The sequence below is a fragment of the Cherax quadricarinatus genome, chromosome 69, assembly GCF_038502225.1.
Source record: "Cherax quadricarinatus isolate ZL_2023a chromosome 69, ASM3850222v1, whole genome shotgun sequence".
Lineage (NCBI taxonomy): Eukaryota > Metazoa > Arthropoda > Malacostraca > Decapoda > Parastacidae > Cherax > Cherax quadricarinatus.
Window position 1 is genome coordinate 9,142,734 of NC_091360.1, and position 17,701 is coordinate 9,160,434.

A 17,701-nucleotide genomic window follows, 5' to 3' on the forward strand; every position below is an offset into this window, starting at 1 on the left:
GCACGAGACAAAAATGCTTTCAGAAAATTTATAAAAAAAATGCATTATAATCAAAAGCCAAAAAAAAAAAGTCATTCTGGAAAAAAAAGTTAATTTCTACATCTGAAATATCAATTACAATGATATAAAAAATACCAACCAATAAAATGCAGGAAAATTTTGAACAACAAGCAGTACTGTGTGTTGTAAGCTACTGTGTTCACGAAGACACATGTGAAACAGCTAGGTATCTTTTTTCCGAAACGTTTCGCCTACTCAGTAGACTTCTTCAGTCGAATACAGAGGAGTCAGAAGTAGAGATGTAAAGACGATGTAATCAATCTTTGAAGATATAGCTTTGAGGTGGTCAGTCCCTCAGCCTGAAGAAGAGTTCTGTGCCATATTCTGGAACAATTGAGCAAAACTCTTCACCAGGCAGAGGGACTGACCACCTAAAAACTACGTCTCTGAGGGTGATGGACTTATTACATCGCCTTCACAGCTCTACTGCTTCTGCTGTCTCCTCTGTACTCGACTGAAGAAGCCTACTGTGTAGGCGAAACGTTTCGGAATATTCCGAACTGTTGCGCATGTGTCTTATCCACTTTTCGGTATTGTATGCCATTATCATAATCATGCTACTGTATTCATAGATTCATACAAGCTGAAATTTGGCATAAAACGCATAATACATTTCACTATGAATGTATTTAGCGTGATATGTCTTGTTTACATGGCTAGTTAACTGGAATTTCGGTGTTTACACCTAGAATATTCATGGTTTACCACCAGTTTTGTGGAATAAGCTGCCATATATAAGTAGGCGATCACACACAATACAACAGTTCTGGCACTACTGCCAGTGTTGTGATATGTGTACAAACATACTAGACAAGAAAGTACATTTCACTAAAGTACTCACAATACTACTAGTATTGTTTATGTATTACATGGCACAATACTTCTACTACTACCAGTATTGTGGTATATGTAGTAATAAACATGAGAATACAATCGTACAATACACCACAATACCCACACCACTACGGGTATTGTGTATGTACTTCATAACACAATACCACCACTACCAGTACTATGTATGTAATACGTAACACAATACCCACACCACTACCGGTATTGTGTATGTACTGCATCATAACACAATACCCTCACCACTACCGGTACAGTGGTATATGTACTGACAAACCAGACGAGGTAGTGGTACACTATACCAATATACCTGCGGACTACTGTACCTCAGACGAGAACATCACCGTTATTAAGCGAGACATGAACGCTACAGACATGTGGTGTGTCCACAGCATCATCAGTATGAGATGACCCGCAGTCACATCTTAACAGTACAATGGTAGAATCTGTACCACTAATCCATAGGTGTATGGGGGAAGCAGTTATCCGGGAGGTTGGAAAAAGAGGAATCAGACACAAGTGTATTTCTTTTGTGCTTAATGTTTTGTTTACATAAACTACAGTAAGTCCTCACTTAAGGTCGTCTATAGGTTCTTGGAAACTGCGACTTAAGCGAAACAACGTGTAATGAGGCCAGTTTTACCTCAGGCTAATTGATATAAACATCAAGGGTGCACAGTGCACCTTTAGCACTCATTGTAACATGGTTAAACCAAGGGATAAATGCTTGCGAAGCAAAAATTGTAATGAGCGCCACCTACCACCAGGCGGTTCAACAACGAACCTGCAAACTCCACACAGCAGCCCCGGCCGGGAATAGATATTTTTTCATCAACGTTATAACGAAACGACGTTGAACGAAGCGACATTAAGTGAGGACTTACTGTGCACTACTTGTACTGCATAAAGATTTCTAGACACGCTTTCCATTAGAGGAAAGGGAGGCGCCTTGGTAAGGTGAATTGTCATATTCTTGGGGAACCGCTAAAATCTAAGGGATCATACAGGTTCTGGAGAAAGGACGGCAATCAGGTATGATCCAGAGAAGGGGAAGGGTGAATTTAATTCCACGGATCAAGAGCCATTCAACGGCATCAAGGCACTTTCATTGAAGGGTTATGCTGTTGAAGTGTTCATTATTTTTAGGAATCGGAGGTCCCTTCCCCTTCCTCGGATGAAACCTGGTTATCACCCCGTTCCTCTTAGGTTTCCCAAGCTATGTACGAGCCTGGCGGGTTCAGAACATCTTTATGAATACAGTAGTAATAATAGAGATCTTGTGTGTCCACGAGTCTCTCACTGTTAATGGTGGAATCACAGCCAATGTTGTCAGCGAGTAAGCACACCAACAGTATACATGAGAAAGTCATATGGCAAATGAGCTGACTGCTTTGTTACAAGCGTTACTCTGTAGTACACAGGTGTAACAGTCTCGTAGTAGCAGCCTGAAGCAAATGTAGTCACAATCCTGGGTGACGGATTCAAAGAGGAACAAATTCTTTTATCTCTGGTTCAAAACGATTCAATAAATTACTTTTTTATTAAGAGTTTCTGAGAGGTATAAGATATATTAATTAATGTTAGTTTTCGTAGTCAAGGAGCAATGTCATCAAGAGGTCAACATAAAAATAACTTTACGCCATTTCATACGTGTGGGTTTGTTCCTCCTTGCACCCGACACAGACAATCCGTAAATACAGTATATTGCCACGACTGACACTCTGGTGTGGTGGCCTCGGCCTCCTCCTGCGGGTTGTTACACATGGGCGCCGGCTTGTGGTCTTCCTCCTGCTGATGCTGCTCCAGGCTGTCCTCCACGGCATCCCCCGCTAAGGGCATTGACAATGTTGGTCACTCGTACCTTCATTGTAGGATGGTAAGGGGTCCTTATGGGAACCATTTTAAATATCTTCCCAGATGAACTCGATTCAAGTCGTAATGAACGACTGTAAATGAATAAATAGAAAGGTGGACGGGGGCTCGAACAGTAGTACCGAGATTAACAGGTCCGACGCTTTACCGTTACCTAACTTCAGTGGTAAAGCGTTGGACCTGCTAATACCATTTAACCTAACTGAATAGTTATACGCTTGCCTGTGGTCACAGGCGTCTGGGGATTACTTCTGAAGTGAATATCTAAGGAAAACGGTATAATTATAAGAACATAAGAAAGAACGAGCACTGAAGCAGGCCTACTGACCCATGCGAGGCACGTCCAAGTTACCTACCGGCCTAAGCCACTGGCCACGGTCTGATGCCCCCGTCCATTTTTCTTGTTTATTCATCTTCCCAAATCTATAAAGGGAAGTGTCACACATACCATTTTGTTGTAGACGCTCTCCCAGAAGCTCCACACAGTGCGCGAAAGGTAATTGTTCAGTTAGTTCTGGTCATTAGTGAAGCTCGCTCCAAGTGAATAACAAAAAAAGGCACAATACCGTGACTGGAACGATACACAAATAACCCGCACATAAAAGAGAGAAGCTTACGACGACGTTTCGGTCCGACTTGGACCATTTACAAAGTCATCGTAAGCTTCTCTCTTTTATGTGCGGGTTATTTGTGTATCGCTCCAAGTGATGTAACATCAGCCAGTAGAAATGTTTTTAAATAAGGACGACATGAGGATGTTGCGTCATGATAAACATGTCACTTGTCGTGTGTCATAGTCATCCCTTGAAATGGGGTCGGTATAGTAGTCGCCAAGATGTGAGTTTGTGTGAATTTCGATAATGCACTAATATGGGGAGAAAAAATCTTGTGGTCAAAATAATATACTGAAATTAAAAGAGATGGCGATTGCAACTCAGTTTTATTAAATGGTGAAAAAAAGGTAATTTTCTTATTGATCACTGACAGCTAGAGGAAAGTGACGGTCATCAGATGAAAGTGACGGTCATCAGAGGAAAGTGACGGTCATCAGAGGAAAGTGACGGTCATCAGAGGAAAGTGACGGTCATCAGAGGAAAGTGACGGTCATCAGAGGAAAGTGACGGTCATCAGAGGAAAGTGACGGTCATCAGAGGAAAGCGACGGTCATCAGAGGAAAGTGACGGTCATCAGAGGAAAGTGACGGTCATCAGAGGAAAGTGACGGTCATCAGAGGAAAGTGACGGTCATCAGAGGAAAGTGACGATCATCGGAGGAAAGTGACGGTCATCGGAGGAAAGTGACGATTATCGGAGGAAAGTGACGATTATCAGAGGAAAGTGACGATCATCGGAGGAAAGTGACGGTCATCAGAGGAAAGTGACGGTCATCAGAGGAAAGTGACGATTATCAGAGGAAAGTGACGGTCATCAGAGGAAAGTGACGGTCATCAGAGGAAAGTGACGATCATCGGAGGAAAGTGACGGTCATCAGAGGAAAGTGACGGTCATCAGAGGAAAGTGACGATTATCAGAGGAAAGTGACGGTCATCAGAGGAAAGTGACGGTCATCAGAGGAAAGTGACGGTCATCAGAGGAAAGTGACGGTCATCAGAGGAAAGTGACGGTCATCAGAGGAAAGTGACGGTCATCAGAGGAAAGTGACGATTATCAAAGGGAAGTGACGATTATCAGAGGAAAGTGACGGTCATCAGAGGAAAGTGACGGTCATCAGAGGAAAGTGACGATCATCGGAGGAAAGTGATAACAAGAGATTAATAAAGGTTGCCATTAATTATCAATATTAACCGGAAGTTAATACAGAGGTTAAGAAGAGACCAGATCTGGAGTCAAAACAAAAACAGTGTCCAGGTATACAATTAAAATATTATTATTTTCAACTAATATTATAGGAAGTGTTAAACATTATGTACGCATGATGAAGATTGAGACACTTATGCAGCATATGGGAATCTTTATTCAGGAAACGTTTCGCCACACAGTGGCTTCATCAGTCCAATACAAAGAGGAAGGCGTAAGGAGAGGAGGAGAATGAGGTAATCAGTCCCTCAACCTGGAGTCGATGTGTTCAGTCCCATATGCTGCATAAGTGTCTCAATCTTCAACTTGTCGGTTTTTCAAACAATTCATCACAACTGTCAGACACTGCAGCATCATGGGATCTTGTTACAAAGAATTTTTCAACACTTGTTCAACCTTTGGACGAAGACCTACTTCGACTAGTGGATGGTACCACTATGACCCCGCCTCCACCTGCTTCACGTCACCTCACTACAGTATATAAGCCACGTCTACGGCCCTATGCTGTACATTCTACAAGATTGATGGACTGAACACATCGACTCCAGGTTGAGGGACTGATTACCTCATTCTCCTCCTCTCCTTACGCCTTCCTCTTTGTATTGGACTGATGAAGCCACTGTGTGGCGAAACGTTTCCTGAATAAAGATTCCCATATGCTGCATAAGTGTCTCAATCTTCAACTTGTCGGTTTTTCAAACCATTCATCACATTATGTACGCATGCAAAAAAAAATCAGAGTTGGTATTAGGGAATTAAAAAATTTTATGGGAAATTTGGTCTTAATGGAAGAAATTCTTAAAGGTGAAAATTGCTAATGTTTTACACAGCACTAAGTGTCATCAAGGGTCTTAATAAGTGTCTGTGACTTGCTGGTTCTTGGGCTTACACCAGTCCAGCACTGGTAAGTCAGCAGTTCTCAAACTGGGCACCATGAACCCAATGGGTCTATGGTACTCTTGAAACCTTACCATGGAACCCAATGGGTCCATGGCAAGATTTTACGGATCCATGGCGAGCTAAATAAAATAGAAAATTTGCGAGACAATCTTAGAATTTAAAAATACATAAATGACAAGGCACTGAAATTAAACGCGAAAATGCCTAACCTCGGTTTAGAGAAAATTAGCTACAGTTTTTTTTATTCTTATTTGACGAGAGCTTTTGTATAAATAAATGATTTATGGTGATGTTAAGAATGCCTCAAGAAAGGGGTGGAGTTAAACAGTTGAGAACCAGTTCCTGAACCACAATATCATGCTGTTCCCACCCTGTAAGACTGTCTCCACTGGAAGTACCAGTCAATGAAATTAATAGTCGAAGTTATTACCAGTCAAAGAAGTTAATAGTCCAAGTTGTTACCAGTCACTGAATTTACCTTCCAGTGAAGTTACCAATCTATGTAGTGATTCGATAAAGTAACAAGTCCACATAGTAACTAATTCATGCTGTTACTAGACCGCATTGTTGCCAGTCCACATAATTACCAGACCACGTAGTTACTATTCCTTGTAGTTGCCAATGCATTTGACATTAGATTATAATTGTTAGTAGGGAGGAACACAATCGTCCGTTAAGAGAAAAGCAACACACTACGAAACAAATACATAAGAGACCTTGTTTTTTAATTTTTCGAATCGTAATTTATCGGTGACAGAAGAGAATGAGGAGCAACAAAAAAGAGAGAAAATAAAATACCGACACAATGTAAATATAAACACTTAAGTAGTAAAATGCGATCCTTTATTGACAACGTTTCGCCCACTCAGTGGACTTTATCAAGTCACAAACAGATCTGTTTATGACTTGATAAAGTCCACTGTGTGGGCGAAACGTTGTCAATAAAGTATCACGTTTTACTGCTTAAGTGTTTGTTTACAAAAAAAAAAAAAACAGAAAGGGGGGGGGGAGAGAGAGAGAGAGAGATAGCGAGAGAGTAGTCTTCCAACAAAAAGAATAGTCTTCCAGTTCCAGGTGTGCCTTCTTTTCCTCCCAACACCTGCCCCCATCCCCTCAACAAAGGCCAACTTACCCGTAAGATCGTGACCGGTGGGGTGACCTTCACCTTCACCATCCTGGCCAGGTACTCCATCGGCGTCAGAAGTACCGCCTGCAACGCTGCCTACACCGTCAGGCATCATTGATTGCTGTAAGTAGAGCAGAGGCTGACTAATGTTAGAAGAAACTGAACTCAGGAAGAGGCGAGGACACTCAGTAGTAATAGAGAGGAAAGACACTGCGTCTGTAGTGAAATTTTCATTTCGCTTCTTCCAGGACCGAACTTTGTCAAGTATACAAAAACATACAGATACACTGCCTCATAAGGCAAACTAGTGGTAGTGTTGGGTTCAACTGAAAGAACCGGGATACAGTGTCGGTGTGGTGAGGCACAAGAGCAAGTCTCCTAGCACTTGCTAGCTCTGTCACCTATCAATAATTAGAAACCAAGCCTTTAGTCAGTTGTTGCGGGTTGCATCCTAGAGAAAAACCTATAAAACCCATTTAAAATAAACCACACTATTTGGCTTTTTCTGGTTACCCTGTGTCAATGACTCTCCAATTAATCTATTTTCTACTGCTTCATTTAGACTTTGTCTGAGTTAAGGAAGATGATAGAAAGTATTAAGTGATATGGGGATACAAATCTGTGTTTGTGTTGGCGCTTAGATGACTAGACAAATAAAGCAAAATCGAGGTACCAGATTGCTGCTGTCAGCTGCCCGCAGGCCTAGCCATCACAGTAAGACTGATCTGGCATTTGCTAGAGGCAATTGTCGAGTTTCCTTTGAAAAATTATTAATTGAAGCATCTACTGCATAGAAGTCACAAAAGTACTCAAATATTTGATGTCAGTAATATAACCAGGTATTTTACCAGAAAACTGACTTAGACGAAAACAGTTATACATTGGTATTAAAACTGCTTATTACCTGGAGTTTACCTGGAGAGAGTTCCGGGGGTCAATGCCCCCGCGGCCCGGTCTGTGACCAGGCCTCCTGGTGGATCAGAGCCTGATCAACCAGGCTGTTGCTGCTGGCTGCACGCAAACCAACGTACGAGCCACAGCCCGGCTGATCAGGAACTGACTTTAGGTGCTTGTCCAGTGCCAGCTTGAAGACTGCCAGGGGTCTGTTGGTAATCCCCCTTATGTGTGCTGGGAGGCAGTTGAACAGTCTCGGGCCCCTGACACTTATTGTATGGTCTCTTAACGTGCTAGTGACACCCCTGCTTTTCATTGGGGGGATGGTGCATCGTCTGCCAAGTCTTTTGCTTTCGTAGTGAGTGATTTTCGTGTGCAAGTTCGGTACTAGTCCCTCTAGGATTTTCCAGGTGTATATAATCATGTATCTCTCCCGCCTGCGTTCCAGGGAATACAGGTTCAGGAACCTCAAGCGCTCCCAGTAATTGAAGTATTTTATCTCCATTATGCGCGCCTAATTGCAATATGTATTATTTTTTTGTAAAGTAAAAGGAAATGAGTTATTCTGAGGTAATTTTAAGAAAGGTTTATGTTGTAATTTCATTGTAATAGGTAATATAACAAAAAAATCGTTCTATTTTCGTCACTGGTAAAATGATGAAGTATCCAGTAGCCTGGAACACCAAAACTTTATCGTTGTAAATGATTAACTCCATCAAATTATTTTTTTCTAAATGGGATTAACGTAGCATTAATTATAAAAGTTATTTATACTTTCATGTATCAAGGTCAAAGGAAGTTAAAAAGCGTATAAGTATCGTGGTTTAATATTAAAGCATGCAAGGAAGTTTTTATGTTAAAACACGCCACGTAATTAGGTATTAATACATGCTACGTAGTTTGGTATTAGCAGAGATGCCAAGCTTAACAAAATGCCTTACATAAAAGGACTGAGGCTCTGTATATATTCTGAAGGATAAATATCCTTAAGGAATAAGAAGACACAATATCGTGGCAGGAACAATACACAAATAACCTGCACATAGGAGAGAGAAACGTTGTCATAAGTGTATTTCTCCTGTGTGTGGGTCATTTAATGTGTATACACCAAAATAAAGTGTATATACGAAGAGCAGTATATATATTAGCATATATTTGATTCCCTATTTTGAGAAATAAAGTATCCTTGCATTGTACAAGTGTCAAGCAGTCTTATCGACCCTCGATGAGACTAGTTCTTTTGATAGTCCCTGGCGACCTGCATAATGCCCAGTGTGGTGTCCACATGTGAACACAACAGTCTGCACGAAGAACATCACTAACATTGTCACTGTTTTCCATGAAGCTCCATTATGAAATATTTACAGATCAGACAACGTGAAGTTCATCCTCATTGATATGAACTTGGGATGAATCATTATCGTTTTAATTTTATACGAACACTTTACCATTGTCAAATATTTTTTATCAAACACTTAACTGGCTCACAAAAACACTGATGTGGTCCTCCATCGTTTTGTTGATAGTCGTTCATTGCGATTTATCTTGGGTTTAAGGACTAACTTTGTGGGGTATGAAAACAGATATACCCCGAAAGTTTCTGAGTTACTGTTAATGTCACTGATACAACCATCTCACAGTTGAGATGCGTGTAAAGTCATTCTAACCTCAGTGGTTGAGTGGTTACAGTGTCTGGCCTGCTATTAAATGGACCACAGTTAGAGTACCCGTCTATTCTTCTGTTTGTTTATAGTATATACCTATATATGTCATCTTTGATGACATTCAAAAATGTTAATTTGAATCATCAATTTTCTCAACGTGAAGGTTAAAAGGGCATTGAGTCAGCAAGTTTAACGTGACATTCTCCATAATTTATATGAATGTAATTTAAATCACTGTTTACTATATAAAAAAAATCTGTTCTCTAATTTCAATATTTTGAATAAGTGACTGACCTTCCTGGAGCGTGGCATCCCGCCACCCTCAACAAGCAGGCCAGCATCCCTGGCAAAGGCTGGATCCTTTTCAATTAACGCTGCGGTGTAAGGCTGCGCCTCCCTAGTCAACAGGTTGACCAGGACCTCCAACCCGCCTTCTCTCACAAGCCGAGCACTCGTAGCCTCCAGCACCGAACACTGCAAAAGTAACATGCGTTAACCACTCGGCAAGCTGGCCTGTGAGTTTCAGGTCTCACTTGCCATGCGTTCAAACCCCACCCGTTCCGTGATCTGTTTATAATCTTGTAATTACGATTTCGTGAGTCAAGTATTACTGGTGGGGATCCAGTTAGCAGCAATGCTTCAGACAGGTGTAATGCTATATTCAGTTAATACCATTAGAAAAGGAATGCTATTGTCTGCAAGCATGCTGCAATTTCCCTCCAATCTTACATTCTTACGTTTTAGTCAGTTAATACCGTGGTTATGGAATAATATGTGATGATAGAAATAGAAAGTATAACATACAGACAAGATGAACCTTATCAAGTCACAAACAGATCGTCCTGGGTAAAGAGGACGTGAGTATATATGGGTGTTGAGTGGAGGTCCGTCTCAAATACAACCTTCCCAACATTCTGCACCTGACTCTCCGCCCTATATGCTCATGTTCTCTTTATTTGATAAAGCCCGTGGTCAATAAAGGATCGCAATATAATGCATTTGTGATTATCTTTCCATGATATTATGAAAAAATGCTTATGGGTAATGAAATGAATATTGTAAAGTCGAATTTAAGTGCAAATTAGTTGGAATAATGATATTACTTAAGATCAATAATATGGATCAGGTCTTAAAAGCAAGTTACTCGCCTAGCAAGAATGTTTACTCGTCTAGCAAGAATGTGTACTAGCCTAGCAAGAATGTGTACTCGTCTAGCAAGAATGTGTACTCGTCTAGCAAGAATGTGTACTCGTCTAGCAAGAGTGTATACTCGCCTAGCAAGAGTGTATACTCGCCTAGCAAGAATGTATACTCGCCTAGCAAGAATGTGTACTCGTCTTGCAAGAATGTGTACTCGTCTAGCAAGAATGTGTACTCGTCTAGCAAGAATGTGCACTCGTCTAGCAAGAATGTGTACTCGCCTAGCAAGAATGTTTACTCACCCTGGCGAGAGCCTTGGTGGCCAGTACTTGCAGCTGGGGTGACGGACAGTGGAGAAGCTTGACTAGGGACGATGTGTAGCCTGCAGCCTCCACCCTCTCGCGGAACACTACCTACATCACCGTGGAAATGACATCATGCAAATGTCGCTACAAGGAAAGAAGCACCATCATGGAAATTACTTTTGATTAAATAAATTCAACCCCCGAGAAATAGTTGGACAAATGCATACTTATACAGTTAATTACACGGTGAGTGTCCGGGTTGGATTCCCGGCGAGGGTTGAACGTTGGGCGTGTTTCTTTACACCGGTTGTCTATATTCACCCATCAGTATAAAATGGGTACCTGGGTGTTAGTCGACTGGTGTGGGTCGCATCCCAGGACAAAATCGACCTAATTTGCCCGAAATACTCTACATACAAGTGCCTTTCTATACAGTAGTATATCATTGATGTCAGCTAGGACTGTATACCTTGTACGTGTAGAAATAGATATTATTATTCTTGTACTGGTAATGTGTCGTTAAATTCTCGACGTTAATACGTACAAAAACTGAAGCTTTTTAACAGACAAATAATTTTCGAAGAGAAGAATCTTACCTCAGCGATGCACTGATGAATGACGCCCACTACAGGCACCAGGAGTGACGGGCGGGACGCAGAGAGCAGGCCGCCCACCAGCTCTAACCCTCCAGCCCGCAGAAGAGCAGCCCGCCCACTCTTAGACACGCTGCACGCCCACAGCGCCCGCGTGGCACCTTCCACGGCAGTCGCCAGCCCATGGTCAGTGTTGAGGGTGTTAGCGTCTACTCGTAGAAGTGTCACCTGTCGTCCACACACAAGTGACAGTAATATTCACTCGGGTAAAGGCAAATTATCACTAACCTGGATTACTCAAATATATGACAAGTTTATACATATTTCACATATAACCCGCACATAGGAGAAATAAACTTTGGACGACGTTTAGGCCCAGCTCCGGCCATTGACTAGTTACACTAACACACAAAGATGAGGGTTTGTTGATGTGACTAGTTAAATGATCCGAGTCGAACCGAAACGTCGTCATAAGTTTCTTTCTCCTAGGTGCGGGTTATTTGCGTATTGTTCCAGTCACGGAATTGTGACTGTTCTTTACACATATATAGGCAATAGATTTGCAAAAACGATATTTGTGCGAAAATAATGTGTGGTATAGACAGCTGAAAAAGCCCGAAGCCTTAGAACATTAGAACACATTTTGGCAGCAAATAAATGTAACGGGTTTAATAAAGGACAATAAAATGAGGAACTGACCAACTTGGCCACACCATCATCTCTGATAAGGGCAGCACGGGCCGTCGAGAGTGCACACACCTGGGCCAGCACGGATGCTGCCAGACCCCGTACCTCCACCTGGCTGTGGCCTACCAGCCCTTGCAGTACCTGTACACAGGTACACGTATTCTAAGGTATAATGTGGACTGCAAAAATTACAGACAAACTGTATATAAGTTCATATGATTGACCTTACTAAGGCGAGACCACTACTACGATCACTAAGCCTTGATAAGTTATACACTTGTAGAAATAAAGATTATTATTATTATTATTATTATTATTATTATTATTATTATTATTATATGAGCGGAAAACTCTGCTAACCAGTGCTTTCATACTGCAAAATCCCATTGTAAATATTCACACTATGTGCTTTCTATATATAATATGCAAGCTTAAAAACACAAGAGAATATTAGAAGGTGCTTCTGGCTTACTGGCCCAAGATAGGTAAGTCCAACTCTTGCAAACATTCTCATTTCTGTATCTGTCCAAAGTCTGAAATATATTTGAAGGGTCCCAGAGTTACAAATAAATGACTAACTTCCCTAAGCCTTTACAGGATGCGAACCACTAGAATATAAAGCCAACATATGATGTTATATATCTGGGATAATATTAATAACTTTAGAAATTTAAATGGAAGTAAAAAGTTATGTAAGAAGCAACTGGAATTAAACTGGCTTCGTAGCTTTTTAAATACAACTTTGATTTTAAAATTCTTAAGTCAAGATGGTATATTAAGGTTTTCATGGTAAAGGAGAACCATTTACGTTCTGGCCTCTATAACGGTACTTGGGAGTTTGTTCCACTCATCTTTGTACTTTCCTATATCCTTCCTGAATCTGAATTTTTCCAACTTAAAACCATTGCTGCGAGTCCTGTAATTCTATGTTTATTAGTCTTTTTTCGAATTGTAAAATGTATTTCTGGCTATGTTAAAAGATCTATCAATTAAGTTTTGGGGGAATTTTAGATCATTCCTATTTCATAAATCCTCAGAATTTCTTCATCTTAGAACTTTAGGCTGCAAATATGCAGAACTCTCAGAAATTTGGATGAGAATACAGAGAGTTTAACTCAGTCATGATGTGAAGAATAAAAGTGCATATAAGAACAGTAATTTGTCGGTTGTCTGTAAATTTTGAATTTTAATTCGTGGTTTCCTTAATAATTAAGACATCTAGAAAAGGCAATGAATTATTTTGCTCAAACTCAACAGTAAGCTTTATGGATGGAGCAAGACTGTCTAATTCAAGAAGGAAATGTTGTATATTCATCCAAGAATGTCTTGGTTCTCCAATACCATGAAAATCTTTTTGACATACCTTCTTCACTTAAGAATTTTACAATCAAAGTTGTATTTAAAAATTTTGATGAAAAAATATTGATTAAGAATTCCCCCCAAAATTCTGATGGCTATCTATACGATTCCCTGTATAAAAAAACACAATAAAATTTATTATAGTTACACTGGAAAAAGCCTTGAACTAAGATTACAACTACATAAACATAGCATTAAAACTGGACAAGTCTAATTCTCTGCTTACTCATGCGAGAGATTTTAACCATCCAAATGATTTCCAAAAACGCCGAGAAAGTTGTTTCAAGCAGGTCCATGGTTGAGAGAAATGTAATTGAATCCATTTTCATAAAAAAAATATTGATTTTAATATGATTATTAGTTCAGGGTTATATAAATTAGATTTATTTATAATTCATGGAATTTTGTGAGGAATTTTCACCACGCCTGACTTGTTAATACCATTTTCAATGAAAAATGCATCTAAAAGCCAATAAAAGAACCAAATTAAAAGAATTCATTTTTTTAAGGCAGTTCCACCAAACTGACCAATTCGGCTTATTAAACAACATTTATATTATATTACATCAAGGGGATGTCATCAACCTTCATCACTGGAGGAAAAGTTGTAGCAACCCAGCCTACAGGACTCACTTGTAGGCCTCCAAGTTTGTAAACAGCAGCACGGGACGTCATGTGACCACAGGCTGCCTCCAGCACCTGCAGTGCACCAACCTGTCAACCAAATAACACTTATATAAAATTCTCCGCTGTGTTATATTGGAAGTGAAAAATGATACTTGCAGGATGTGGAAAAAGACTCTTATGTACAGTTCAGAACATTGATTATAGGACGTAGCTTCTTCAGTCCTAATGATTAGGACTGAAGAAGCCACTCGTGTTGAAACGTTTCGTGGCGAAACGTTTCCTCCTGAACTGTACATAAGTGTCTTTTTCCACATACACTGTAAATGGCGATGATCAATATTTCCTGACCGGTCAGAGACGATCATGAGTCTTATAAGGAAACACTTGTTTTATCAAGGCTGGAATATTGCTGCACACTAACAGCACCTTTCAAGGCAGGTGTGAAATTGCTGACCTAGAAAATGTAGAGAACCTTCACGGCGCGCATAACAGAGATAAAACACCTAAATTACTTGGAGGGCTTGAGGTTCCTGAACCTGTATTCCCTGGAACGCAGGCGGGAGAGATACATGATTATATACACCTGGAAAATCCTAGAGGGACTAGTACCGAACTTGCACACGAAAAATCGCTCGCTACGAAAGCAAAAGACTTGGCAGACGATGCAACATCCCCCCAATGAAAAGCAGGGGTGTCACTAGCACGTTAAGGGACCATACAATAAGTGTCAGGGGCCCGAGACTGTTCAACTGCCTCCCAGCATACATAAGGGGGATTACCAACAGACCCCTGGCAGTCTTCAAGCTGGCACTGGACAAGCACCTAAAGTCGGTTCCTGACCAGCCGGGCTGTGGCTCGTACGTTGGTTTGCGTGCAGCCAGCAGTAACAGCCTGGTTGATCAGGCTCTGATCCACCAGGAGGCCTGGTCACAGACCGGGCCGCGGGGGCGTTGACCCCCGGAACTCTCTCCAGGTAAACTCCAGGTAAACTCCTGTAAGAGAGTCCATAACTGCCGAAGTTTGTAGAACATATGAATGGAAGAACACTGCGGCAGGCCTACTGGCTCATACAATGCAGGTCCTCAAAACCAACCATTCGCACCCACCCATATGTCCAGCCTTTTCCCAAAGCTGCCCAAGAATTCCCTTCAATAGATACTAGCAATGACCAGCTCCCATTTCTAGACACACTTCATTCATCCAAAGGTGATATTATTAAAGTACTGAGGATGTCGAACCAGGTAAGAACCAGAAATAACGGATTTAAGTTGGATAAATTTAGATTTAGAAAGGACATAGGTAAGTACTGGTTTTCGAACAGAGTTGTGGATGCGTTGAACAATCTTCCAAGTAAGGTGATGGAGGCTAGGACCTTGGGTGACTTAAAAAGAGACTGAACAGATAAATGAGTGGGAGGGGCTGGGTTTGATTGGTGTCGTGGGTACGGGAGTAAACTCTTGGGTATCTTTGGGTAGTGGTGGTTTCGATAAGGACTTGCCTTGTATGGGCCAGTAGGCCATCAGCAGTGCTCCTCCATTCTTATGTTCTTAGCCGAGTGTTCAGTGAACTGCCTTTACGATATTATACACTTTCGCCGCTGTTTTCAGAACCACAATAAAACTACGAGGAATACAATTAGAAGCCAAATCTTCACTGTGAATAAAAGAGGAATTCCAAGTAATACAGCTGTTACTTCTGATATCTTTCACCACTAATTTTTCCCAGTATCATATTTGCTGCGCCAGCACCTAAAATTACGTTGCAATTTGTTTTCAGCTGGACTTTTATGCAATACTTTATATATCTCTTACTCTGTTGTATTTGTCCTAATATTAGGCAATCTTGACCTCGCGACCGAGTACTGGGTATAGTGTTCTGAGAGCTGGGTCTCGACCCAGTACTGGCTATAGTGTACTGAGAATTGGGTCTCGACCCAGTACTGGGTAGGGACCCAGTACTGGGTAGGGACCCAGTACTGGGACGAGATAAATAGGGACCCAGTACTGGGTAGGGACCCAGTACTCAAGAGATCCAGCCCATGTATAGAGGACTATACTCCTGATTCCTAACACTAATGTGTGAGTATCTTTATTCTTTGAATTTTAAATTTACTCGAATAACTACTATGACTATTAAAAATAATAAGAATTGTGTTGATTATTGTTAATATATTCATAAAGTATACCAAATTCGTGTGGATTTCGCATGAAGAAGAAAAGAAAAAGGTTTATGCAGAGAAAGACATGAAGTAGAAAGAAAAAAACAGAGATGAACCAGAGAGGAAAAATACCAAATACTAATTGAGTTACATAAAGAAATGGCAACTAAGGCAAACATATGTTGAGATAAATATGATAAGAAGATGTAGTTTAAGCTACTGAAAGAAGAGGAGGACAGAAAGGCATCCGAGTGACAATAACTGAGAGTGGGGAAAAAGAAATGATGCTACTGGTATATAGAAACAAAGGTGAGGAATCAGAAGGTTTTAACATATCAGAATAAGGAAGCTGAGGAACCCACTTGGATACACGAAACAAGATATAAAGGCAGCATTGGTTTAAATGAAATTACATTGGAAGAAAATATACTACAGAAAGGAGGCTTGCAAAAATATTTATAAATTAGGAAAAATGGGACATTCATCTCTAATTCTATACGTTGTCTTCGAAGATTCAAGACAGTGAAAAACCAACACTTGCAGCTGTTTATAACTCACATTACAACGAAGATTACTGGTGCGGAGGATGTTGAGCAATACCTCCAGGCCTCCCACCACCTTCAGAGCCACCTGGCATACCTCCTGATGCAGGCCGCAGTCCTTGAGACCGACCAGAGCTATGGTGGTGCAAGTCGCGTTCCCCACCTTCAGATACTATGGCAAGAAAGAGGAACTCCTGAACATGAGGATGCAAGCTGTGTTGTATGTTGAAAATGGTATAAAATATCGACAAGTTATTGAGTAAGATATGTGTAACAGTTGGATATCTTTGTTGTTGAAACGTCTCGCCTACGTGGTAGGCTTCATCAGTCAAATACAGAGAATGTATTGAAGGCAGTAAAAGATGATGTAATCAGTCCATCAACCTTCTACAAAGGTTGTATAATTGTATTAAAGATGGGGGTTATAAAATAAGTTAAAGCTAGTGTTAAAGAGCTATATGATCTTATCAGTAATATATCTGAAGAGTATTTGTAATATTATTTGTACCTCAAATAGTTACAAATTTACCCTTTCCTGCTCTCTCTCTCTCTCTCTTACACGAGATTTTACAAGGCTAGGTTAACGTTCCTAATTTTATTTACAAACTAACAGCTGTTACCTACATCAGCTTATTTGAAAACCTTTTTATTGTTATAAAACACAAATTGGTAACAGGATGAAGTAGGAGCCATCTCTCTCTCTCTCTCACCTTTCAAATGGGATGCCTAGATGCTTCAAGGAATTGAGGCTACCCTCTCTTTCCTTGGATTAAATCTGATTACCTGCCACTTGCCCTGTGCTGTTATAATTCGTATGGCAAGATACATGTACAATACTTAGCTATCTTTATTTTTAAGTGTTGCACATATGTTTTACTTACCAGCTTGTCGGTATTGTATACCATTTTCATGTTCACATTCCCTATGGGTTTAACCCTTGACCATATATATAATAATTACAATAATCCACATTCTCCAGGTCATCACTAACCTTGACCATCTTCTGTATCTGCCAGTATTCTGAAGAGAGCTCTGCCGTTTGAAAATCCAGTTGGTACAGCTCCTCATCCTCATCCTCCTCATCCTCATCCTCCTCCTCATCCTCTGC

At 40.6% G+C, this 17,701-nt stretch overlaps 1 protein-coding gene across 1 annotated transcript in view; it reads right to left on the reverse strand.

Annotated features, from left to right (window-relative positions):
* The window catches only part of gudu (Armadillo repeat-containing protein gudu), a 54,547-nt gene that overhangs the window by 32,178 nt on the left and 4,668 nt on the right, over window positions 1-17,701 (reverse strand). Inside the window, exons 2-9 of the mRNA XM_070099783.1 lie at window positions 17,585-17,701; window positions 16,610-16,765; window positions 13,900-13,980; window positions 11,920-12,048; window positions 11,224-11,448; window positions 10,625-10,735; window positions 9,477-9,656; window positions 6,548-6,745 (exon numbers count right to left, since the gene is read on the reverse strand). The exon at window positions 17,585-17,701 is cut by the window's right edge and continues 36 nt beyond it. Of these exons, the coding sequence (XP_069955884.1) occupies window positions 6,548-6,745; window positions 9,477-9,656; window positions 10,625-10,735; window positions 11,224-11,448; window positions 11,920-12,048; window positions 13,900-13,980; window positions 16,610-16,765; window positions 17,585-17,701 (1,197 nt within the window). The remainder of the gene's footprint in view (window positions 1-6,547; window positions 6,746-9,476; window positions 9,657-10,624; window positions 10,736-11,223; window positions 11,449-11,919; window positions 12,049-13,899; window positions 13,981-16,609; window positions 16,766-17,584) is intronic.